The sequence below is a fragment of the Silurus aristotelis genome, assembly GCF_946808225.1.
Source record: "Silurus aristotelis genome assembly, chromosome: 1".
NCBI classification, from domain to species: Eukaryota; Metazoa; Chordata; class Actinopteri; order Siluriformes; family Siluridae; genus Silurus; species Silurus aristotelis.
The window spans coordinates 1,996,098-2,023,120 of NC_139574.1; the positions used below are offsets into that span (position 1 = coordinate 1,996,098).

Genomic DNA, 27,023 nt, shown 5'->3' on the forward strand with positions numbered 1-27,023 from the left:
TATGAAAATTAATGACTGTTTTCTCTCTGCCACACAGAAATTACCACTTCCTTCTGCACTGGGAGAGTTGTCGTCTCTTCTTTGGGTGGATCATAAGGATACTGTGGGCTTGGTACATTGTCTTCCTTATGAAGCGAAACTAGAACATTTGCACCCTGTGTTTGTCAAACAGTATTCTTTCTGAACCAAAGTTACAGGGAATAGACACAATCTTGACCTTTACAACAGGGAGTGATCAAGCTGTGTGTAAGTTCAAACAACACACCTGTTAATCCGGTCCTAAAACAGGACGGCAATTGGCGCTTTACTCAAGACCTAAGAAAAATAAATGATGTGGTCCCTGTGGCACCTGTTGTACCCAATGTGGCCTCTATTTCTCGGCACTTCTCGGTGATTAATTTGTGTTCTTTCTTATTCAGTGTTCCTGTAGAAAAGCAGACACAGCCTCTTTTTGCCTTCACGCACAGGGGACGTCAGTACATGTGGACACGTCTGCCACAAGGATTCATTGACTCCCCAGCGGTCTTTTCCGCTGTGGTAAGGGATGCATTCTGTGATCTTGCTCTCCCCTCTGACTCTGTTGTCTTGCAGTATGCAGATGATCTGCTGGTCCCTGCAGCCTCCGAGGACCTCTGTGAACAGACCTCCCTCTGCCTCCTGCGTCATCTGGCCAATAAGGGATTCAAGGTATCCAGACCCAAACTTCAGTTTTGTAGAACCACTGTAAAATATCTAGGTTTCAAACTTTCTCAAGGCAGCAAAAGGCTCTCATGGCTTTCCTGGGACTGATCAAATACTGCCGACAATGGATACCTGAGTGCTCTTACCATGACAAGCATCTCCGCTCTGCGATCTGACACAACGATCCAAAGCAGCACCCGCTAACGTGGACACCTGAGATGAATAAGGCGTATGAGTCTTTGCAGGCAGCTCTGTGTTCAGCTCCTGCTCTCGAACTTCTGAACTATCACAAGGTTTTTCACCATTATGCATGTGAACAGGACGGAACTGCCTCTGCTGTGTTGGTACAGGAGCATGTTGTCTCATCCTATGATCTTGCTTTCTTAGCATCAGGTGAAATAGGACCATTACAAATTTGCAAAGGTAAGATTGTCACACGTATCTTAGCAAAAGAAATCATACCGCGATACGGTGTTCCTCATGTTATTGAATCAGACAAAGGAACCCCATTCACTGTGAAGGTAACGCAGGACTTGACTGAGTCTGTCTGTAAAAAATTCTCAGTTATCCAGCTGTGGTTATCTGGAAGTCAAGTCAAGTTGAAGGAGGAAGGATTATCTGTTTATCACTGCTGATTTTTTCAATGTGCCAGTTTGCTGGACAGTTTGCAAAATTGTAGGCCATGACTGAGCTGTAGGAGCATGGGGTAAGTCTTGAGCAGCCTCTGGCCAGTGCAGTAGATCCTGGATTGCAGCTCATGATAAAAGAGCATGAAGTGAAGATTAAAAGGCAAGAGAAGCAATCACAGCTCTCGAGAGTTCAGGAACAGGACATTGATCTGAAAAACAGCTCTCACAGCTGTTATCATGAGCTTTGTACTGGAAGAGTTTATTCTCATCATCTTCTGTATAAAACTCTGATCAGCTCAGGAACCTCACTGCATATATCTGTAAAAAAGGAGAAAAAGAGAAGAATAATCAGATCTGGTCATATGTTCAGAATCAGTCTTCAGATTCCTCAAAATGTGTGTGTTTGTGTCAGAAACTCACTGTAGTGTCTCCAGTTTACAGTGTGGATCCTTCAGTAGATCAGAGAGCAGCTTCACTCCTGATTCTCCTGCTTTATTGTGTTTCAGATTCAGTTCTCTCAGGTGTGATGAGGTGTTTGACCTCAGAGCTGAAACCAGAGCAGCACAACCTTCACCTGTAATACTGCAGAGATACAACCTGTAGAGAGATCAATAATTATAGATCACCAGACACACACACACACACACACACACACACACACACACACACACACACAATGAAACAAGAAGAAACTCCAGATTGTTAAACGTCGATTTCAGTGTTTGTTATTTATGAATGTGGAAAACTATAGCAGTTGTTGCTGTTTTATTTAAATTGTGCTTCAGGACACACAACATTTTATTAATCTAAAACAGCCATATGACAGAAATGCAGCATCTACAGTGTGTAAGTGATGATCTGACCTCAGTATCTCCAGTGTACAGTGTGGATTCTCCAGTCCAGCAGAGAGCAGCTTCACTCCTGAATCCTGCAGGTTATTCCCACTCAGGTCCAGTTCTCTCAGACTGGAGGAGTTTAAACTAAGAACTGAGGACAGAATTCTACAGCTTTCACCTGTGAGATTACACCAACACAACCTGGGAGAGAAATGATGATAAATCAGAACACTGACATCTCAAACACACACACAAACACACCGCCTGGCGGAGAAATTATGATTATATTGGAACAGTGCCATCTCGTTGGACATTCAGTGCAACCCAGATGAGGATGAGCTTCCGTCTTGAGTGTGGTTCCTTTCAATGTTTCTTCCTAATGCTGCCTCGGGGAGGTTTTCCTTGCCACAGTCGCCACCAGCTTGCTCATCAGGGACAAACTTACTTATAAAGAACATAGTGTAAGAAAAAATGATGAGGACAACGAAGATCGTAATGAAGAAGTTTATAACAGCGTAGCAGTGACAAAATACACGAAGCACTTTGGGTTAATCGAAGTCAGAAAGAACCCAGAGAAAACTCTGCCCAGATATTTTATATTGTTCTTCCCTTTGAAGTATAGACCGAAGTTTCCTTTAAATGTAAATTAGATATAGGACATGCGTGAGGAAACAAAAGGCTGGGGAAGACCATTCTCGGGGGCGGAGGTCAGCAGGTGGTAATCGCCAGTATTCGCACCTTTGCTGGTGCCGGCCCCCCGGCAGGTCAGGAAGGGGTATTGTGTGAATGATAATCATGGTCTCAGATACCTTTTGGTTAGAGATAGTCCTTGGGGCTTGCTGCTTCTCCCAGACTGATTCAATTCAATGTCTATGACTCTGATTGATACAACTGAAATTCTACATAACTACTTTTGTGAAATGTAAGCCGTTTTGCGGTTGAGCTTATTTTGATATAGCGTAGGGTGGAATCTGGGTTGAGGCAGTCTGTAATTCTTACAATAGTCATTTCTAATTAACACATTATCTGTGTAAAGATGTTCAGTGTTAAAAGCACTATACAAATAAAAATGAATTCAACTGTATATTTTTTATATAGTTATTTTTTATATTTGTAAAGAATATGACAACATCTACATGTGCCAAATACAAATACATGTGAACAAACAAACATGCAACTCTAAAAGCCAACATTCTAATTGACTCCTGTATTTGCTTTTATTTATTTCTGCGCATACACATTTCTGTGTATGTGTGCTTGTATCATTGTATCTACAAGGGGAAGGAGCATATTGACCCTCCCCAAAACTTCAAACATTAATGTTAAAACAAATATGAATAAAAAACATAAAAAAAATAGTAATTTTGGTGCAGAAACGGTGGTTGGTCTCAGACAAAGAAGGTCAACAGATGTTTGACTGCTGAAAAGTAATGAGAAATGAAAAGAAGCATGTCATTCTACTGTATTACTATTAAATGAACTAGAGATTTTCTATTGAAATATAATCAATGAATAGATTTTTCCAGGATGCAATATGTATGGAATTTCTTGATTTCCAGCTCTTGAAGATAGTTTTCCTGGTACCACTAAAAGTAAAGTCTCTAGGTTACATATGTAACCCTAATTTCAAGATTTTCAAGAATTGACTACTGCAACTCTCTGCTGGCAGGTCTTCCCCTGAAAGCTATTCGTCCACTGCGAAAGATCCAAAACGCAGCTGCACGACTTGTGTTCAATCAGCCCAATTTTTTCCACACCACCCCACTGCTGCGCTCCCTTCACTGGCTTCCAGTAGCTGCACGTATCAGATTCAAAATACTGATGCTTGCCTACAAGGCCAAAAATGGACCAGCACCATCTTACCTCAGTGACCTCATCAGATCTCGCACTGCACCACGCTGTCTGAGATCCTCCAGCACTGCTCGACTGATACCACCTTCTCTCAGAATGAGAGGTAAGTACACTTCAAGGCTCTTCTCTGTTCTGGCACCGAGGTGGTGGAATGAACTTCCCCTAGATGTCCGTACAGCTAAGTCCCTAAATATATTCAAGCGACGACTGAAGACCTACCTCTTCCTGAAATACCTATAGTAGCACTTTCCAAGTTTGTAGAATTCGAGTAACATTTTATTAAGTTTGTAATCTTTCGTATCAGTGTAGATTTATTCATTACTAGAGATTTAAAGCACTTTTGTACGTCGCTCTGGATAAGGGCGTCTGCGCTCTGAATCACATGTAAAATCTGACCAATAGTTGTGATGAAATGAGCGGGTGAAGTCGCGGCGACCAGGAGCTACAAAATGGCTGCACGGTGGTAACGACACTGGCTTCTCCACAGAGAGAAGGTAAGCACTGCAGGGATGCAGGGAGTGTAGCACGGAGACACAACGGGAACAACTTTGGGAACAAGTGTCTATCCACTGTCCAACTGCTTAACGTCTGCTTATTGGCCGGGAAACCTTTCCAATTAGGGCCATAGCAGACAAACAGCTGCCTGTGTCACAACCTCGAGGAGCTCATCCTACAGCACAGACTGTTAGGAGTCTGCGGGCTTGCTAGCTACCATCATCTCATCCTCCTCAGAAGGAGAGACATGTAACACCGCACTGCTCACATGGGGAGAAGAAGCAGCAGTCGGGCCTGCTTCCCTGAGAGAGCAGGTGCTCGATTCGGCAAGGGAGGCTGGACAGGACTCATCCGACTCCAAACCTTCCGCTAAAATAGCCTGCGAGCCCCACGAACGCCAGCGCCGCGTTGCCTCGGCAAAAGCTCTTCTCGAAGAGAAGCATGCACATAGCCATGCGGCTACAATGCGAACAATCGTCTCCCTCGAGAGCCGAATGAGCATGCTCCACTTCCAGGCAAACAACGCACCAATCGTGTGTATCCTTCTTCGTAATGAAACGGGGACAAGGATGAACAAACTCACAATATTTTTGCTTGCCATCCATTACTCGATCAGTATCACACAAACAGCACTTACCCGAAAGAGCAGAAGCCAGCGTCACTACCACCACGCAGCTATTTTGTAGCTCCTGGTCGTCGCCGACCAATGACGTCATGACTTGCCTATAGGTCACACGTGGTTCAGACAATGGGGCGTTCCCAAAGTGTTAAGACGCAGCTTGAAGTTCCAGAATTGGGAACTGATTATGGATTTATCACCTAGTAAAAAAAGTGATGGCGAAATTTGGATGTGACATTTATTTTATGACGAGTTTGGATCTATTTGTATATCTGTTAAAGCTGAGTACCCAGAGAGTAATGGTAGAAATGTGCTGCTTCCAACTCTCCTTGTATTTTGGGTTTCTGTAGAGGAGTTAATTTAATTCCTAGGGTCTTATTCTTCCAGTAAAATTAGTTTGATTAGTATGATTGAGTACAAAGGTTTAAACAAAGTGAGGGTGAGTTGTAATGAAATCATTGAAAATAAATAGTTTAGGAAGTAAAGTCATTTTAATGGCTGATATTCTACCCATAATGGACAGTGGTAAATTCCTCCAACGTTGAATACCATCATTTATTGTATTGAGTAGTGGAGTGTAATTAAGACTAACCATTTCTGACAGTCTGAGGGGAAACATTCATTCATTCATTCATTCATTTTCTCCCGCTTATCAGTAATTCGGGTCGCGGGGGCAGCAGTCTAAGCAGGCCCCCACCTTCGACTGCTGCCCAATCCTCACAGCACCGTCCCTTACGGTCCCTCCTGCAGGTGGTGAGCCTACAGGAAAGGTGAAACATTAATGCCTAAATATGTGATGTGATTGGTGCAGAAAGCAAGAGGTATTATCTGGGATCTCACATCTAAACTATTTGGATGCAGTGCAGGAATAAAGGATTTACTCCAGTTGAATGAGTATTCAGAAATATGGAAGAATGAATCAATAAGTTTAATTGTTTCTTGTAATGATGATAGGGGATCTTGTAAGTACAATAATATATCATTTGACTGATTTCATGTTGTATATTTAATGTTTGAACTCCTTAATTATGGACACTTTGGTGTATAGCTGCTGCTCGCAGGTCAATAAAGATGGTCTAAATGTATAAAGAAATGTTTACTTATTAAGTTTAAATTTCCCATTGGAATTAATAAAGTATCTATCTATCTATCTATCTATCTATCTATCTATCTATCTATCTATCTATCTATCTATCTATCTATCTATCTATCTATCTATCTATCTTAGGAATGGATTGTGTGACATCAGCACAGTGATATCATTTCTGTAATGATATGATTACTGTTTATTGACAGATTTAAAAGTATCTACAATGTCCGTAAAATATATAAATTTTATGTTGAAATTTAGTCTAATGTTGTAAAGGATATCCGCTCGGGACGAGTAATCCACAACGAAAGCAATATCTGAAAACGAAAGTAAAAGTCCTACGGCAAAGAGTAATCCTCTCGGGGACGGAGTCCGTAGAACCAGCAGGAAAGGCTGGAGGTGCGAAATCCAGGCAATCACCAGCATTACCTTCAAGAACCAACAGCCTGTGACTTGAGAACATGAGTTTATATAGTCTAAACCTAGATAAGCCACAGCTGGCGGTCAGCAAGGCAGGCACGGAATAACGGAGACCAGAGGCCGAGCGACGTCCCGGGCGGAGACCAGAGGCCGAGCAATGTCCCCGGCGGAGATCAGGAAAATTGTGCCACCCTCTAAAGGACCTGGAGGACCGACGTCGCCATTAGAGGGACCTGGAGGTGAGACGTCGCCCTGCGGGGAGCCTGGAGGCGAGACCTCGCCCTGCGGGGAGACTTGGGGGCGAGCCTTCGCCCTGAGGAGAACTTGGGGGCAAGACGTTGCCTTCTGTGGAAATCAGGGGCGAGCCGTCGTCTTGTGGGGAGCTCGGAGGCGGTGGTTCGACGTCCTTCTGCTGGCTAGGAGGCAGTACGACGCCCTCTTTGCGGCCAGGCGTAGGTACGACACCCTCTTCGCAGCCTTTGAACTGAGCTGAGCGCTCCTGGGGACTCTGTCGCTGGGATGAGCGCTCCTGGGGACTCTGTCGCTGGGATGAACGCTCCTGGGGACTCTGTCGCTGGGATGAGCGCTCCTGGGGAGTCTGTCGCTGGCATGAGCGCACCTGGGGACTCTCTGTCTGAGATGAGCACTCTTGGGGATTCTGAAACTGAGCTGTGCTCTCCTGGGGACTCGGAAACTGAGCTGAGCGCTCCTGGGTATTTGGAACTGAGCTGAGCGCTCCTGGGGACTGTGTGGCTGGGATTAGCGCTCCTGGGGACTGTGTGGCTGAGATGAGCGCTCCTGGGGACTGTGTGGCTGGGATGAGCTCTCTGGGGGACTCTGGAACCCGGCTGAGCTCTCTTGGGGACTCTGAAACGGGGCTGAGCTCTCTTGGGGATTCTGGAACGGGGCTGAGCTCTCTTTGGGACTCTGAAGCTGAGCGGCACCCTCGGTGGAACGCTGAAGCTGCTCGGCGCTCTTGTGACGGGTCTGTGGCGGCTCGGCGCGCTCGCGACGAGTCTGTGGCGGCCTCGCGCGCTCCTGGATACACTGTGGCGGTGAGGTGTGCTCCAGGCCCTACCACTCCGCCACGCCCACAGGAACCTCGGAACAGAGCAGAACTTTTCCTCCACATACTCGCCAATCCTCCACAGGAATCCGCCCAATTCGCCCAAATTCGGGCTTGGCGCATTCGTGCTCACATGATCCGGCGTCTGTGGCTCTGAACCGCGAGAAGCGGCACTGAGCTTCCGGTTGGAATCCGAAGCCGGGTTCAGCTGCCGATCCATCGCGGTCGAAATCGCGGTATGGCAAATACGCTTTTGGTTTAGGTCGGTTCTCCTGTCAGGCTGACGACCATGACGCAGAATTGGAAGTAAGTCAATCATAGTTTATTTAACCAAAAAACGCTCACAAGCCATAAAGAGAAGCAAACAAAGGATATCCACTCGGGACGAGTAATCAACAGCGAAAGCAATGTCCAAAAACGAAAGTAAAAGTCCTACGGCAAAGAGTAATCCTCTCGGGCACGGACTCCGTAGACAGAACCAGCAGGAAAGGCTGGCGGTGCGGAATCCAGGCGATCACCAGCATGACCTTTAAGAACCGACAGCCTGTGACTCGAGAACATGAGTTTATATAGTCTAAACCTAGATGAGCCACAGCTGTTGGTCGTCAAGGCAGGCACAGGATAATGAGGCAGCGTGACTGCTACCGAGGGGGGCATGGCAGGGTGAATCCCTGACAGCGGCTGCGGGAGGCGTGGCAGGGAGATCCCTGACAGCTACAAATGGGAGGCATGGCAGGGGGATCCCTGACAGTCCCATAATTGCTCTTTGTTAATTGGGGTTGTATATTTGTTTATAATATATGTAATCCCTGTAACTCTAACAGTAGGTTAATTATTAAACGCTGGTTTAATTGGGTATTGTCCCTTTAACCTGTTAGCCTTTGCCACTGATTTTGGGACTCACAGATAAAAATGCCCTACCTAACTTTAAATGTTAACTGTTCCTGATAACAGCCCTAATACAGTGAGGAAAATAAGTATTTGAACACCCTGCTATTTTGCAAGTTCTCCCACTTAGAAATCATGGAGGGGTCTGAAATTGTCATCGTAGGTGCATGTCCACTGTGAGAGACAATCTAAAAAAAAAAAAAATCCAGAAATCACAATATATGATTTTTAAACTATTTATTTGTATGATACAGCTGCAAATAAGTATTTGAACACCTGTCCATCAGCTAGAATTCTGACCCTTAAAAGACCTGTTAGTCTGCCCTTTAAAATGTCCACCTCCACTACATTTATTATCCCATGGGAGAAAGTCATGTGGTCAGATGAGACCAAAATAGAACTTTTGGGTCATAATTCCACTAAACGTGTTTGAAAGAAGAAGAATGATGAGTACCATCCCAAGAACACCATACCTACTGTGAAGCATGGGGGTGGTAGCATTATGCTTTGGGGGTGTTTTTCTGCACATGGGACAGGACAAATGTATTGTATTAAGGAGAGGATGACCGGGGCCATGTATTGCGAGATTTTGGGGAACAACCACCTTCCCTCAGTTAGAGCATTGAAGATGGGTCAAGGCTGGGTCTTCCAACATGACAATGACCCAAAGCACACCCAGGATAACCAAGGAGTGGCTCTGTAAGAAGCATATCAAGGTTCTGGCATGGCCTAGCCAGTCTCCAGACCTAAACCCAATAGAGAATCCTTGGGAGGAAGCTCAAACTCCGTGTTTCTCAGCGACAGGCCAGAAACCTGACTGATCTAGAGAAAATCTGTGTGGAGGAGTGGGCCAAAATTCCTCCTGCAGTGTGTGCAAACCTGGTGAAAAACTACAGGAAACGTTTGACCTCTGTAATTGCACACAAATGCTACTTTACCAAATATTAACATTGACTTTCTCAGGTGTTCAAATACTTATTTGCAGCTGTATCATACAAATAAATAGTTTAAAAAATCATACATTGTGATTTCTGGATTTTTTTTTTTTAGATTATGTCTCTCACAGTGGACATGCACCTACGATGACAATTTCAGATCCCTCCATGATTTCTAAGCAAAATAGCAGTGTGTTCAAATATTTATTTTCCTCACTGTATATACAGAAAAGAAGACACTTTAAGCTTTGCTGTACATTATTTAAAGTTGATATTGCTCAAAAAGATAGTTATTGAAAAAAATATATAATGAAGTGTATATACATTTATAATATATAAATACATGAAATTAGTAATCCAGATATGTATGGCAGTATATAAGCAGTATATAACTGAAGCAGTATATAACTGAATATCATCAGCATAACAATGATAACTAAAACCATGTCTACGAATGATGTTGCCAAGCAACTGAATGTACAGAATGAATAGTAGTGGGCCAAGAACAGAGCCCTGTGGGACACCCTGTTTAAGTAGGACAGTAGGAGATTTGGAATTGTGTATGGAGATGTGATATTGCCTGCCCGTAAGATAAAAGTAAAGCCAGGATAGTGCAGAGCCTGATATGCCAAATTCTGCTAAGCGGGAAAGTAAAATCATATGTATCAAAGGCAGAGCTAAGGTCTAATAACAGAAGTATAGCAAGACTACCTGAGTCTCCAATGAGTAAAAGATCATTAACAACCTTTACTAGCACGGTCTCCGTGCTATGCTGTTGGCGAAAGCCAGATTGAAAAATATCGAAGAGGTTGTTACCAGCTAGGAATGACTGCAGCTGAGAGGCCACAGCCTTTTCCATTATCTTCGATACAAAATACAAATGGCAGGTTGGAAATAGGGCGGTAGTTGGATAAGTCTGCCGAGTCCAGATTAGTCTTTTTGAGTATGGGAGTAACAGCAGTAGTCTTAAGTGACACAGGTACAGTAGAGGAGTTAAATGACATATTAATAAGGTGGGAGATGGGGGCAGAAATCACCGATGTACAGTCGTTTAGCAGGAAAGTAGGTGCAGGATCAAGAGTGCATGATGAGGAGTTAGATTTTTGTATTAACTCAGTGATTAATGAGGAATTGGTTAAGGCTAGGGTTGTCATAGTGTTATCAGATTGAGATTTCATATGCACATCGGTAGTTGGTTCCTCACCAAATGTCGCATACAGAGTATCTAGCTTACCCTGAAAATGGTTCAAGAAAGAGCAGCACATAACCATGGATTCAGAGTCACTAAGGCTGTGCTTTGGTGCTTGAGTCAGTTTATTAATTGTGCTAAATAACATTTTGGGCCTATTGCTTGCTTTGTTAATGATGCTGGAGATATGGGAAGAGCGGGCTGCATTTAAGGCCAGTTTGTATTGCTGAAGGCATTCAGCATATATAAGAAAATGGCAGGTTGAACCAGTTTTCCTGAAGAGACGTTCATGTTGTCTACATTTTACCTTCAAACCTCTAAGCTCTGCATTGAACCACGGGGAGGAATAGGACATAGGGACAGACCTAATCTTAGTTGGGGCAAACTCATCCAACAATTTTTCAACAGAACAGCAATACTTGTCATAAATCATAGATGGGCAGGTTAAATTTAGCACATCAGAAAGAGCAGAGGAGGCAACAGAATCACAAAAGGAGCTAGTGTCAACAGTATTTAAATGACGATAACATATGGTTAGATTTTTTTATGTGGTTGACTGGACAGATAGATGTAAAATCAAAGGAGATGAGTTTATGGTCAGAAAAAGCCATCATCTCTGTTCCCGTCACCTACATTCCCATTAAAGTCTGCCCCAATCACCTATAGTTTTTTCCGATTGTGGTAGTGGGAACAGTCACATGGTTGGGCGGAGATTTGTAATGATGGCCAGGTTTCGCTTATCAAATTAGTGGGTCTATAAAAGGAGCAGTAGGTGTCTGGTGGGAGTGCGTTTTCCTGCAGGTTGCTAAAGCGTGGACGGAGCGACACATTGCATCGGCGTGCATGCTATCTACAAGCCGAGCATCAGCTTGGGACGCATGTCCTGGCCATACTGTGCTATAGCTAAAGGCTTACTGTATTAGCCACGGAGCTAAGTGCTAGCGCTTTTGCAAACTGTGTGCTTTGTTTATATACATTGTTACAACCCTAGGTAGCCCCATGTTCATACTGGTGTTCTGTATGTGTGCTTTGTGTGCAGGTCCGATCCACTCCAGAGTTTGAGGCCTGCCCTACCCTGGCTGATCCCACCTCCTTCATGATGATATCATCCACCTGTTTCCTATTTAAGGAGGAAGGAGTGAAGCAATTGGAGAGAGTTGTTGTAGTGGCGTTCTGACTGTTTGTTTTGGTGTTTGCGGTATAGCTTGGTTGTTGATGTTTGTGATTTTGACCTCGACCTTGATTTTATTCTGTTACGACAGGTTTTACTGGCGGAGCTATTGTTGTTTTTATTTTTATATTTTGTGTATTTTGTATTGTCCTGTGCTGTCTCGTACTGTCTTGTGATGTCTTTTGCACTGTTTGCACCAGTTGCACACATGCACTTTATGTGGCGAGGATCTTAGTTCCTGGCCCTGTGTTCTTCTGTTTTGTGACTGTTGTTTACTGTTGTTTTATGTTGTTTTATGTAGCACCTGGGTTCAGGAGGAACGTTGTCTCATTTCACTGTGCACTGCATCAGCTATACATGGTTGAATGACAATAAAAGCTTCTTGACTTGACTTGACTCTGACTGTTTACTGACTTTGAGCCTGTTTAGCCCCTTGGACTACTGTTGTTTGTATATATTTTTTTTGTATTATATTGTAATATATTTGGGCACTGTACATATTTATTTCACTGGCATTAGGGGTGTGGCTGCCATTTACTTTGGGTGAGGGATTGTTTTGTCTTTGTTTTTGTAGCAGGGAGTTAGGGAAGCTGTTTGTGTTTTCCTTTTCTTTGTTTTCAGGAAGGGTAGCTTTCCCAAAACAGTCCTTTTTGTTTATTGTTTTGGCCTTGGCCCACCCTGAAGACAAGCTTGTGAGTCTGTATACATATATTTCTGTGTTACAATATACCAGCACCTGTGTAGCAAACCTTTTTGTGTGTGTTTATGGTTTGGGGTGTGTTTGGGTTGTCAATTTATAAGATCCATTCTTTTGAATCCCGAGCTAAATACTCTGTCCGGCCTAACCCTAGACTGGGTCGTAACAACATGTATGTGTTAGTGTGTGTGTGTGTTTCAGTGCTCCACACTGTGACGGTCTGCTGAGAAGTGGCCTGAGAAACTGCTGCTATACATATTTGTTTATCTGAGGAGTTTGAAGACCTGGATGCTACCCAACAGTTAGTGGAATGCTAAGAGGTCATGTGCTTATTTGATGGTGTATTGAATGGAATTGACTGTTTTTATTATTCTTGTTGTATTTTTCCTTTGCTGTTTGTCATTTGTCCTTTTGTGATTGTGTTTAGTGTGTGTGTTTGTAAGTAAATTGATTTGACCATACTGTGGTTTGCTTCTTCTCCAGGTGTCTGGGGGACAAGTTCTAGTGTGAGGGACAAGTTCCTCTCTGCTTGGTGGTGGTTTCCTTCGGTGTGCAGTGGTCAACAGGTGGGGTTGTGGTGTTGTATGAGTGCACGTGTGTTTGCTGTGATTAGAAGATCATTAGAGTAAGGTCCCCAGCCCTGGAGTCCAAGCATTCTTGTGTGGTATATGTATGGTGTAATGTAATTTTAAGAGTTCTTAATAAACTGTGTGTATTATACCTCTGTCTCATGTCCTGACTCAGCTGTAGACGAACCTGGGTGCCTTGTACATTGTTTTTTTAAAGGGTTATCCCTGGTAACTGAACCCCCGGGGTGGCGTAGTTGGTTTCTACTAATAACTAGATTTAAGAATGTTACATTTTATTGTTAAAATCTTCCATGTCCTAAATCGCTCGATTTTTGGGAACAAGTGGGACGCGACCCGAATGCTACACTAGGTACACCATCTAAATCTATAAAATTGACCCTTATAAATGGGCTCAAGCTTAATCACGCATTTAAATAGTTGGTAAAACTGTTACATGCATTGCCTTTGTTGCTAAACAAGAGTCCGGATGCGGTGGACAAAAGGAGATTTTTTAAGAGTCTGTTAGGAGAGGGTTAGATGTTCTGCCAGGTTCTCCTAAAGATCAGAGTAGGAAAAGTTCTTGTAGTTGAAGCTTGCTGAAAGATCTGTCTCAAAGGGTTTGAGTCATTTCTCAAAGAAAAGTTATTTAGCCACGATTGTTGTGAGTTCAGGACATTTAAACAACTATGAGAACACGCATACTACAGACCAAATAGTTACAAGTTCACACACAGCCCAGTTTATAGAAACCGTATCTATTCCTCGTGTAGTAAAACCAAGAATTAAATGCACAAGATCCAGAAATAATCTTATTGCAGTTAAAACTGAAAAATGGCAGATAAGCAAACACCAAAAAGTTCTAAAGTTTGGTCTTTTAAACATTAGATCACTTGCACCCAAAGCACTGATTGTAAATGAGATGATCACAGATAATAATCTCTCAGCACTCTGTCTCACTGAGACCTGGATTAAACCAGGTGATTATATGGGTCTAAACGAGTCGACACCGTCAGGATATGTTTATAAGCATGAGCCCCGTCAGTCTGGTCGTGGGGGGGGTGTAGGAACCATTTATAGTGCCTCTTTTAATGTTAGTCAGAGATTAGGATTCAGCTTTAAATCATTTGAAGTGCTCGTTCTTAAAATTGTACTTTCAGACATGCATAGAAAACTCGCTCTGGTCACCGTGTACAGACCCCCAGGGCCCTACGCTGATTTTCTTCAAGAGTGTGCTTGTTTTCTATCCGATCTCTTGATCAATTTTGATAAAGTGCTGCTTGTAGGAGATTTTAATATTCATGTAGATGATGTAAACGATGCTCTAGGATTATCATTTGTTGACTTATTAAACTCTTTTGGGGTTAAACAAAACGTCACCAGACCAACCCACCGTTTTAACCACACACTAGACTTAATAATATCCCACGGAGCAGACGTCACTGATACCGATATTTTATCTCAGAGTGATGACATCACAGACCATTACCTCATACTGTACACACTACCGGTAGAGCAGATTAGCCATGTTGCACCACATTATCGACCTGGTAGGACTATTATTCCAACCACTAAGAACAGATTCATAAATAACCTGACTGATTTATCTCAGTTTCACCCTAAACTCATAACTGCTGATCATCTTGATGAGATGGCGAACAACATAGACCTTATCCTCACTAGCACTTTAGACACTGTTGCCCCCATCCGGTTAAAAAAGGTTCGAGAACAAGCACCTGCACCTTGGTATAATAGTCATACACATGCCTTTAAGAGAACAACACGTAATCTGTAGAGAAAAATGGAGGAAAACTAAATTGGAGGTATTTAGAATTGCGTATAAAGACAGTATGCTTAGCTTACAGACAGGCGCTAAAAGCTGCTAGAGCTAAACACCTGAGCAAACTCATAGAAAATAATAAAAAAAAATCCCAGGTTCCTTTTCAGTACAGTCGCTAAACTAACAACAAATCAGCGATCTGAAAAATGTGTTCCATCACAGTTTAGTAGTGAGGACTTTATAAATTTCTTCACTGAAAAAATAGATAACATTAGAAAAACAATTGTGGCAGTTCAACCTCTGAGACCATCTCCTGACATTATCTCACCTACAACTCCACAACTCCACTGTTTTACATGTATAGGACAGGAAGAGCTGTATAATGTTATTGCCAAAGCTAAATCGACAACATGTCAGTTAGATCCAATTCCTACTAAATTACTGAAGGAAGTGTTATATACAGCTGGTGAACCTCTTCTGAATATTATTAACTCCTCACTATCTTTAGGTCACATCCCTAAATCCCTCAAGTTAGCAGTTATTAAGCCCCTCATTAAAAAACCTAATCTGGATCCAAACACGCTATCGAATTACAGACCAATTTCAAATCTCCCATTTATGTCTAAGATTTTAGAAAAGATTGTCGCTGCCCAGTTATATTTCTACCTGCAAGAGAACGATATCTTTGAAGAATTTCAGTCAGGTTTTAGGCCCCATCATAGCACAGAAACTGCTCTAGTTAAAATCACTAATGACCTGTTTTTTAGCTTCAGACCAAGGCTTCATCTCGCTGTTAGTTTTACTAGATCTTAGTGCTGCATTCGACACTATAGACCATGATCTAGGACTGAAGGATTCCAAGGCTGAATTCGGGGGTATCCTGTCCCGGGGACAGAAGGCAATCCTGCCCAAGCGGCAGAGGATAAAACACTTCCTTAGATTTAACAAACACCATATTTCAACAGTTATATAACTATTTACCTGTATATAAGATCACTGTAATGTATGTTATAAAGCTTAACTGATATAATGCCTCAATCCTACCAAAACCCTACTTTTGTAAGTAATCCCTAGTAGGCTGTGAACTACATCTGGAAACACCAGACAGTGTGTTGAATGGTTTGACTGCTCATAATCTCTGAAGGTGTGTTGTGTTTTTTATTGATCCAGGATGTGACCAGCAAATCCTTGAAGTCCTGTAAGTTGTGAGAAGGAGCCTGCAAGGATCTGATCATTTGTCATTTGAACTTTGGTGGTGTACAGGGTCTGCATGGTCCCTCTGACTCCTCTGCATATCTGCTATCTGCTAATCAGCTCCATACACAGCAAGCTGTGTTCTGTATATTGTGTTCTGAATTCATTTCATCAGAACCAGTTTGAGCTTTTCCAGCAGTTTGTGCTCATACTGACTCAGGCACACACACAAATGTTCACAACTGTCAAATAGTTAACTTTACTGTTTATGATGTAGTGACCTGTGTATGGGATGAGTAGTGGATTTTATTTTAGAAAATGCTTTGTAATTGAAATTAATTCACATACAACAGCACTGTTACACAAAGTTTTGAAGGAACAATATGAATTTTTTTTAACACAATCTGATATAATAATTTAATATATATGATTTTTTTTATTTTTTACTTTTATTAATCACAAATATTCACATAATTAACCAGACTAGACTTTTGTATCAGTTTAAAGACTTCCCTCAATCTGTACTCTCAAGTTTATTTTCTATAGTGCTTTTCACAACAATGTCTCAAAGCACTCTGATTCAGTTCTACTGTATGGAGTGAAAATACTTTGTACAAATAACATTTACATTTAATATAAAACAAATATGATCATGTAATATATTTTATGTTGATCGTGTTTGTGTTTTTGTAAGAGTTTCTCGTCATAATCCTCTGTGTGTGAGTCTCAGATCAGATCCTGTAATAAAGGAGAGTAAAATGATCAGATTTTTATTACATTCATCACAATCAGTATTTACACTCTACACAAAATCAGTGTTGATCTTCTGAGTGTAGAATCTTAAAGCTGTTTGAGTGTTTAACAGCTCCAATGTACAGGATTTATACTGCAGAGCCGCAAATACACACATTCCACTAGAACATGAACAGAAATGTAGAACCTGCATACAAATGAACAGTAACTCAGTAACTCACTGTAGTGTCTCCAGTTTACAGTGTGGATCCTTCAGTAGATCAGAGAGCAGCTTCACTCCTGATCCTCCTGGTTTATTGTAGGTCAGATTCAGTTCTCTCAGGTGTGATGAGATGTTTGACCTCAGAGCTGAAACCAGAGCAGCACAACCTTCATCTGTAATCCTGCACCAATCCAACCTGTAGAGAGATCAACAATTATAGATCAGCAACTTACTGAATTTATGAATGTGGAAAACTATAGCAGTTGTTGCTGCTTTATTTAAATTGTGCTTCAGGACACACAACATTTTATTCATCTAAAACAGCCATATGACAGAAATGCAGGATCTACAGTGTGTAAGTGATGATCTGACCTCAGTATCTCCAGTGTACAGTGTGGATTCTCCAGTCCAGCAGAGAGCAGCTTCACTCCTGAATCCTGCAGTTTATTCTTACTCAGGTTCAGTTCTCTCAGACTGGAGGAGTTTGAACTGAGAACTGAGGACAGAATTCTACAACTTTCACCTGTGAGATTACAGTAACACAACCTGGGAGAGAAATTATGATAAATCAGAACACTGATATCTTATATACAAACACATAATTTCATTCTTTCATTCTGTGATCATAATAAAGAGATGATAGGTGATGATAGAGATGTAGAGTGTATTAGAGATGAAAGGTGATTGAGTGACTCTGCTTCAGTAACACAGAACAATATAGTGACTGTAACACTGGTGTTATTTTTATACTTTATTTAATCAGTCAATAATAAAATCCTAAAATCATTTATTTTCTTCCCCAGTAATAAACTCTCTCCCACTCTATTCTGAGAGAGAACACAACCTTGAACTGAAACTTCAAATCTACAAATGAAATCTAAACGTCTATTTCAGTGTTTGTTATTTATGAATGTGGAAAACTATAGCAGTTGTTGCTGCTTTATTTAAATTGTGCTTCAGGACACACAACATTTTATTCATCTAAAACAGCCATATGACAGAAATGCAGGATCTACAGTGTGTAAGTGATGATCTGACCTCAGTATCTCCAGTGTACAGTGTGGATTCTCCAGTCCAGCAGAGAGCAGCTTCACTCCTGAATCCTGCAGGTTATTTCTACTCAGGTTCAGTTCTCTCAGACTGGAGGAGTTAGAACTGAGAACTGCCGACAGAAATCTACAGCTTTCCTCTGTGAGATTACAGTAACACAACCTGGGAAAATAATGATGATAAATCAGAACACTGACATCTCAAACACAAACACACACACACACACACACACACACACACACACACACACACACACACACACACACACACAGCTTGGGATAAAAATTATATTATATTAGATCAATTATATATATATATATATAGTTGAAACCAGATATTTACATACACTTCAGAAAAAAACACAAAAACTTTTATTTCTTTACTCTATACATTAAATCAGAGTAAACTTTTTCTGTTTCAAATAAATAAATATTAACATATTTTTTGCATTTGTTAAATGTCAGAATCGAGCGAGGGAGTATTTGTATGTATTTTTATTATCACTTTCATCATAGTCAGAAGTATACATACACTTCCTTAGTATTTGGTGGAATTGCCCCGAAACTGTTTCACTTGGGCCAAACCTTTTGGGTATCCTTCCACAAGCTTTCTACAACAGTTTGCTGGAATTTTGGCCCACTCCTCTTGACAGAACTGGTGTAACTGGGTCAGGTTTGTAGGCCTTCTTGCTCGCACTCGCCTTTTTAGTGCCGCCCACTAATTTTCTATGGGATTGAGATCAGGGCTTTGTTATGGCCACTCCAATACCTTGACTTTGTTGTCCTTAATCCACTTTGTAACTAATTTGTAGGTATGCTTGGGGTTATTGTCCATTTGGAAGACCCATTTGCGCCCAAGCTTTAACTTCCTGGCTGATGTCTTCAGATGTTGCTTTAATATATCCACAAAAAATTTTTTTTCTCATGATGCTATCTATTTTGTAAAGTGCACCAGTCCCTTTTGCAGCAAAGCAGCCCTTTTTCCTCCAAATATACCGTTTATCATTATGGCCGAACAGTTAAATTTTTGTTTCGTCAGACCACAGGACATGTCTCTAGAAATTAATATTTGTTCCCTCATGTGCAGTTGCAAACTGTAGTCTAACTTTTTTATGGTGGTTTTGAAGTAATCGCTTTCTCCTCCCAGAGTAACCTTTCAGCTAATGGCGGTATAGTATTCGTTTTACTGTGGATAATGATACTCTCTTACCAGTTTCAGCCAGCATCTTCACAAGATCTTTTGCTGTTGTCCTGGGGTTGACTTGCACATTTCGCAACAAAAAACATTCCTCTCTGGGACTCAGAATCCGTCTCCTTCCTGAGCGGTATGATGGTTGTACATTCCCCATGTTTTTTATACTTGCGTATTATTGTCTTAACGAATGAACGTGGGAAATTGCACCTAAGGATGAGCCATACTTGTGGAGGTCAACAATTCTTTTTCTGATGTCTTGGTGGATTTCTTTTGATTTTTCCATGATGTCAAAGAAAGAGGCTCTGTGTGCCTTTATATACTGTACATCCACAGGTGTGCTACCAATAAACTCAAACGGAATCAATTATTCTATCAGAGGCTTCTTAAGCCCAGAATGGAATCATCTGGAGTTTTTGATTTACTCGTCCCGAGCGGATATCCTTTGTTTGCTTCTCTTCACGGTTTGTGAGCATTTTTGTAGACTACAATTGTGTAGGTCACCCCTGCTGAGATTTTCACAGTTCTTCAGCTCAATTCTCCTCCTGCTTTTGTTGTGCCCACCACCCAACACCTGTGAGGCCTGGCACATTTGCATTTGTTTACTGAGACTGAGAGAGCCTAGTGAGTTCAGGAGACCCACGAAGGCTTGAATTTAGAGCTTGAACTAGCAGAGTTGTCTTCAGCTTTACTGTTAAATTCTGCATATCCTTGTAAAGGACCCTTAGTTGTCAGAGTTCTTCAGAATGGCCGCCTTATCTTCACGGAGTTGCCAAATCTCCTGTGATGTCCTAGGCAGCTTGCCATTGCTTGGTAAACTGTGTGTCTGCCTCTAGTGTAGCCTGGAGATACAGCCAGTTTTGATCTGTTCTCCCTCGAAATTCATCTCTCGTGGGTCTCCTGAACTCATTAGACTCTGAGGGAGATGGTGAACTACAGTGTGAACTACCAGTGGCCATTCGACATCGTGCAACCGGTCACTCAGCACTGACCATTCAGGAGAGTCACTTAGCACTGATCATTCAGCAGTGGTCACTCAGCAGTGGCCTTTCAGCATGCATTCTGCATCACGCAACCTACTGAACAGCAGCTAAGATAGCAAAAATCACCTCAAATATACGATCTGATCTATACCCAGTAAAGTTGAGTGTTCTGAATCCTGTACCGTGTTTTGACTGACACGCTGGGGCGAGTACAATCCCCTGATCAGCGCACACCAGATAGTGAAAATCCTAACATTTTGTCCTTCGAGCCGGATAGGAAACTGTTAGTGTTAAAACTGTTTCACACACATTCCTTGTCCGTTAAGTGTCTATAGGACATTTACGATGTTAGTCTTTAAGGTAAACAGAGAGTCTTATCTGGACTCACACATCTCCAGCTAGTATATCCTCTTGTCTAAACAGGAAACAACTAGGTCAGGTTTCTTTTCTCTGTATGTGTATATATACGTGTCTGCCACCTGCAATAAACGAAGAGGAACATTTTGCCACATTCTGTGTGCGGTGTGATTCTTCCCTGATCAGAAAAGACATTACGGGTCTCGCAGGTCGTTTGGAAAACTTCTCCAGTCATTTCGTTTTGGGCATGATAAAAATCTAACAGAAACCTTCCTAACAATTGGTCGTGATTCTGTCCATTGTGACTGTGTATGTAAGGGAGTGGCATTGCATGACTACAGCACAGTGCTGTGCATAAAAGCAGACTGAACCAGGCGGGAGAATCATTTCTTCTTCGCATTTTTGAGAACGCACATCACGATGGCCTCCGTATCACTGCCACGCAGGAAGAATGTCTCCACGCAACAGGCTTTGGCCTGGCTTCAGGAAATGGACAAAGCAGACTCTGATGGAGGAGAGATTTCATTTTTTCAGCAGGCCACTGATACCTTCTCAGAAGAATCTGAAAAGGAGACGGAACAAGAACCCAATATGCCTCCACGGAAGATGCACCGTGGTACTGGGAAGCCCTGTATGAGCCAGACGGCAAAAGACAGCACTGTGTGGGTAGAGGAGGACATTGGAATGCCCAGTGCAGTAGCAAATCACTCGTGCTTCACTGTGCAAGCTGGACCCACAGAGTCTGCTAAGGTTTGTCATTGCCATAGTACATATGATATTTATATAAACCTATTTAGAGTGAGGTTCATGTAAATTTACCATTCTCTATTTGTTTATCTTCAGACAGCGTAAAATTACAAGCGTGCTCCAAAGCTTCCTTTGCCTGTTAGACGTGGGAATGCTGCAGACCATCAGGGAGTGCACGGTCCATCAAGCCCGCAGAACAGAGCCAGACTGGAATCTAGCAATTCATGAACTGATGGCATTCATTTCAATTCTGTTTGTAAGAGCAATCATGTGTCCCGTTGGTGCCATTTGGATTGCTGGTCAAAAAGCTTTCTGGTGCCAGTAATCAAAGAGACAATGCCCCGAGATAGATTAATTTCAGTTATGCAACACCTTCGATTTGATGACAAGGACAAACAGACAAATTTGCTGCAATCTCCTACATCTGGACACGCTTCAACAAGAATTGTGCTGAGAGTTTCACTCCAGGAGAACACATGACCATAGATCAGACCTGGGCAAACTACGGCCCCCAGGCCACAACCGGCCCTTTGTACGCCCCTGTCCGGCCCATCATAAATTATAGGGATGCACCAAAAAATCGGCCACAGGAATTTTCTGGAGAAATACCTGGATCACTGAAACAACACAGCCGAAACACAATTGTAATGACACAATAAAAAAGCGCAGCATGCACACGGTTATCTGGATGAGGGCTAACATGTCTGTGGTGTGGACTTATTTCAATATCTCGGAGAAAGACCCACGGATATCGATTTGCAAAACATGCAATGCTGAAATTTCAAGAGAGGATGTATCTGCAAAGAGTTTCTCCACATTGGGTTTAATTTTTCACCTGGAATCCAAACATCCCGATTGCCATTCTAAATATAAGAAGAATGCGGCACAGAAAAGAAGTCAATCTGAGCTGTTCCTAGGTTCCCGTGGGCGTACCACTCCGCCACAGTGTCTACCGGAGCGCGCCTCTCCGCCTCAGTGTCTCCAGGAGCGCGACTCTCCGCCACAGACCCGTCACGAGAGCGCCGAGCCACAGCTTCAGAGTTCCGCTGAGGGTCCCGTTCAGCCACAAATTCCCGCCGAGGGTGCCGCTCAGCCACAGATTCCTGCCGAGGGTGCCGCTCAGCCACAGATTCCCGCTGAGGGTGCCGCTCATCCACACAGTCCCCATGTGAGCTCAGCCCAGCCACACAGTCCTCAAGAGAGCTCAGCCCCGTTCCAGAGTCCCCAGGAGCGTTTATCCCAGTTCCCCAATCCCCAAGAGAACTTAGCCCCGTTCCAGAGTCCCCAGGAGCGCTCATCCCAGCCACACAGTCCCCAGGAGCGCTCAGCTCAGTTCCTGAGTCCCCAGGAGCGCTCAGTCACGTTCAAAGGCCGCGAGAAGGACGTCGAACCGCCGCCTGGCCGGCAGAAGGACGTCGGGCCTCCAGGCTCCCCGCAGGGTGACGTCGGGCCTCCAGGCTCCCCGCAGGGCGATGTCGGGCCTCCAGGTCCCTCTGATGACGACTTCGGTCCTCCAGGCCCTTTTGACGATGGCAGGGCTCTTCGGAGTCTCTCCGAGGGTATCGTTACGGCCCAACGTCCTGCCGAAAGTGCCCCTGTGTTCCTGGTCTCTGCCAAGGACGTCGCTCGGCCTCCAGTCTCCGCCGTGGAAGTCGCTCAGCCTCCGGTCTCCGCTGTGGACGTTGCTCGGCCTCCGGCCTTCTTCGTGGACGGCGTCCAGTTCCGGTTCCCCGCCGTGGAGGTCACACTCTTCCTCATTCATTTTACAACCATTTCTTTCGGGAGTTTATCTTTTGCCATCGTCGTGCGTTTAAAAAAAAAAGTTTTTTTCTCCTGAAGCCGTGCAGCTCAGAACACAGGTGAGGTGCGTTTTGTTTCGTTTCCGTTCGGACATTTCATTGGTCTAATGTTGCTTAGTTTTCTGGCTTGAAGTTTGTGAAACCGGGAAAAACCCAGGAAAAATTCATAAATTAGCCGTTGTTTAAGCCGCGGGGTTCAAAACGTGGGAAAAAAAAATAGCGGCTATATAAAAAATAGAAAAATACGGTATATATATGTATATATATGCAGATGAAGAGTGAGAGCGCATTGGCGTGTTGCCAATCTTTTTTTTTTTGTGTTTTTCTGCAAATTAAAATTTTTTTTTTATTAATCTCACTGACACGGTCTGTGGATGGTGTGTGTGAGTTGGGATTGTGTGTGAGTGTGTGTTAATGGTTTAAAAAAGGTGTGTGGGTGGTGTGTGAGTGTAGTGGAGTGTGTATTAACAGTTGGGACATGGTTTGTGGGTGATGTGTGTGTATGTGTGTGTGTGAGTGTAGCGTGTAGAGTGTTTGTTAGCGGTTGGGATAAGATGTGCGGGTGCAGTGTGTGTAATTGTAGAGGAGTGTGTGTTTTCGGTTGGGACACATTGTGTGGGTGGTGTGTGTGAGTGTAGAGGAGTGTGTGTTAGCGGTTGGGATACGGTGTGCGGGTGGTGTGTGAGAGTGACTGTCCCCCTCGGCTGTAAGTTCCCGCTGGTGAAGCACTTGGTGTCTTTCAGGAGGATGGTTTATATGGTTCTAAATAATGTTCTGTAGAATTAAACATGGTTTTTAGGTTCAGGACTGAGGGATTCAATTATAACATGTTTGTTTCCACTGTTTTAAATATGTTCAGTTAGGGCATCTTGTTAATGTCTGTCCTGAAAGACGGAGTGACCCCGGTGTTTCCAAGCGACCGGGGCAGGAAGCAGCTGTGCCTGCTGGAGTCCTTCCTTGCGGCTTCAGCTCGGCCTGCTAGTAAAAGTCCCGCAACTGCTGCTGCACCATGTTCCAGGGAGCACGAGTTCCAAGCTCAGACTGAAGACCAGAGGTCCATTAACAACAAAGACACCGCAGAGACATGCTGCTCATTTCAACCAGACTGGGAAAAAACACGTGAACCCAAAAAAGTCACAGTAAACTCTGGAGCACTACAGGCAACCTGTCACTCATTTAGATTTCCCTATATAAGCTCCCGTTCCGATCTCACTCATGTTGGACCTACTCGATGACTAATGTAATTGACCTGATTCCTGTCTGCCAGCATTCCCCGCTGGTTCCAGCTCCGATCCCCTTTCCGTGGATTAATCTTGCGTACACTCACGTTGTGAATTATACCCGCTTGGATTATACCTGCTGTGAATTATACACGTTCCGTGGATTCTACCCATTCCGTGGATTATCCCTCCATAACGGATTATACCGGCATTACGGACCATACCAGCATTGCAGTTCGTAACCTCTCTGACTTCTATTTGTGTGTTGTCTCAATCAATAAACTATTACTTCCGCCATCCGACTTGTGGTCCATTCCCTGACAGCAGCACTGCAGAGTTTAAAATTTTGTGAGGTGATTTTAATTGTACAGCAGAAAATATAGACAGGAATCATGCAGAACCTCATGTAGCTTTCAGTAAGTGCCTGTGGGAGTTGGTAAAGACCCACAATCTCTGTGGCATATGGAGAAATTTAAATAAGAATCAGAGACAAGACTGACTTTTTCTTACAAAGTGTTTTTTTTTTCCAATAGGCATCTCAGACCATGGCATGGTGCACTGAACCATGCAGTTCATGCGGGCCCAGGAACATGGACTGTGAACTATCTATCATATTCTCATTCTCTCTGTCTCAGTTTGATTTAATTTAATGTAGTTTTATTTGTAGTGTTTCAACAGTTGGTCAGTGTCACAAAGCAGAAATAAACAGAGAGAGAATAAATGTCTAATTATTTATTTTATGACTATAAAGTAGCAAACCAGCAGCAATGATCACTTAAAGTTTTATCTCTAAATCCATATCTTTAAATAAAACCTACAACACATCTATTATTTATTACCCATTCAAACCTCAGTAAAGAGTGAAATGTCTCATTGAATCTAAAATAATAAACACAGTGTGTAAGTGATGATCTGACCTCAGTATCTCCAGTGTACAGTGTGGATTCTCCAGTCCAGCAGAGAGCAGCTTCACTCCTGAATCCTGCAGTTTATTCCCACTCAGGTCCAGTTCTCTCACACTGAAGGAGTTTGAACTGAGAACTGAGGACAGAATTTTACAGCTTTTCTCTGTGAGATCACACTCACTCAGCCTGGGAGAGAAATTATAATAAATCAGAACATTGACATCTCAAACACACACACACACACACACACACACACACACACACACACACACACACACACACACACACACAGCCTGGCTACAAAATGCTACAAAATGTGCAAGCAGTGGAGCAACGCTAGCTTCTAAAAAAGAGCAGTTAAGCGGTATGCAGGGAGTGTGGCTTAGACCCAGTGTCTCATTCCCTCAGGGAACTAGGGTTACATATGTAACCTACAGACGTTCCCCTTTCAGGAACTCGAGCTGCGTCACAACACCTTTGGAAGGAGTGTCCTGTCAAGCACAATCAGACACAATCAGGTTTTGCTTCTCCTGGTTGGGGACTTGGAAAGGAGGATGGCAGAATGCCTGCTGCACGACTGGTCATGGGGGAACCACAGGCTGCTTAGGTACGTACCCTGGTTTAGTGTGAAGAAAGGCAGTTGCCATGCCAGAGGTAAACTCTAGGAGAAACGAGGCAATGGAATAAGCCTCCCCGACCCTCTTCAGGGAGGACATTGCCAGATGGAAAGCAGTCTTTATAGACAGGTACCTAAGGGACACCTCGGCCAAGGGCTCGAAGGGGGGTTTAAACAGAGCCACACAGAAACAGAGCCAGAACAACACATACGGACTCTGGGTCGCATCCTGGGCCTCAGCTTCCGGGTGCCATGTAGGAAATGTGTCACCAGAGGGTGTTTACCCAGTGACCGCCCGGCAGGCACGGTACAATAAGCCGCGATAGAGGACATGTATACCTTCAGGGTTGAAGGAGCCAACCCTGTGGCAATCTGTTCTTGCAGAAACTTCAGTACTGAACCAACCAGGGAGTTAACTGGGTCTAATTGGTGGTGCTCACACAATGCTGCGAAAAGGTGCCATTTAGCGGCATACAACCTCCTCATAGAGGGAGCTCTGGAATGGAGGATGGTCTCCACTACCTCACTAGAGAGACCAGCTGCTAAAAACTGGGGCCTCAGGGACCACAGCCATAGCCCGCATAACTCTGGGTGGGGGTGAAAAAGAGAGGAGAGCCGCCAGGAGGAGACAGGCTCCTTCCCGGCAAACACTCTCCAGAACTTTTTGCAGCAGCACGATAGGGGGGAAAGGCATACAGGCGTAGCCTCGGCCATGTCTGCACCATGGCGTCCAGCCCCAAGGGGGCTTGGTGAGAAAGAGAGAGAAGTCTCCTGAGTCACAAACAGATCCACCTGGACTCTGCAAAATCTCTGCCATATCTGCTCCACTACCTCGGGGTATAGCCTCCATTCCCCGGGCCTCGTCCCTTGACTCGAAAGGATCTGCTCTCCAATTTAGGTGACCCAGGAAATAGACAGCCCTAAATGAGAGCAGCTTTTGCTGGGACCACAGGAGAATCTGCCATGCTAGCCTATACAGGGGACATGTTCGGAGACCCCCCTGGTGGTTGATGTACGAGACCATCAATGTGTTGTTAGTATGAACAAGCACATGGTGATCCCTCAGGTCTAGAAGGAATGTTTCAAAGCCAGA

The 27,023-nt window shown here is 43.4% G+C and overlaps 2 protein-coding genes across 2 annotated transcripts in view; one reads left to right on the forward strand and one right to left on the reverse strand.

Moving 5' to 3' along the window:
- LOC310727127 (uncharacterized protein) overlaps window positions 1-27,023 on the reverse strand; it is a 564,745-nt gene that overhangs the window by 77,205 nt on the left and 460,517 nt on the right. Inside the window, exons 33-38 of the mRNA XM_083543328.1 lie at window positions 25,327-25,500; window positions 18,101-18,274; window positions 17,435-17,608; window positions 17,082-17,258; window positions 2,174-2,347; window positions 1,731-1,907 (exon numbers count right to left, since the gene is read on the reverse strand). Coding sequence (XP_083399454.1) covers window positions 1,731-1,907; window positions 2,174-2,347; window positions 17,082-17,258; window positions 17,435-17,608; window positions 18,101-18,274; window positions 25,327-25,500 — 1,050 coding nt within the window. The remainder of the gene's footprint in view (window positions 1-1,730; window positions 1,908-2,173; window positions 2,348-17,081; window positions 17,259-17,434; window positions 17,609-18,100; window positions 18,275-25,326; window positions 25,501-27,023) is intronic.
- LOC310730432 (uncharacterized protein) lies at window positions 20,916-22,292 on the forward strand. The gene is made up of 2 exons (XM_083549460.1): window positions 20,916-21,393; window positions 21,491-22,292. The coding sequence occupies exons 1-2, from the start codon at window positions 21,064-21,066 to the stop codon at window positions 21,713-21,715; spliced, it is 555 nt and encodes a 184-aa protein (XP_083405586.1). The 5' UTR covers window positions 20,916-21,063; the 3' UTR covers window positions 21,716-22,292.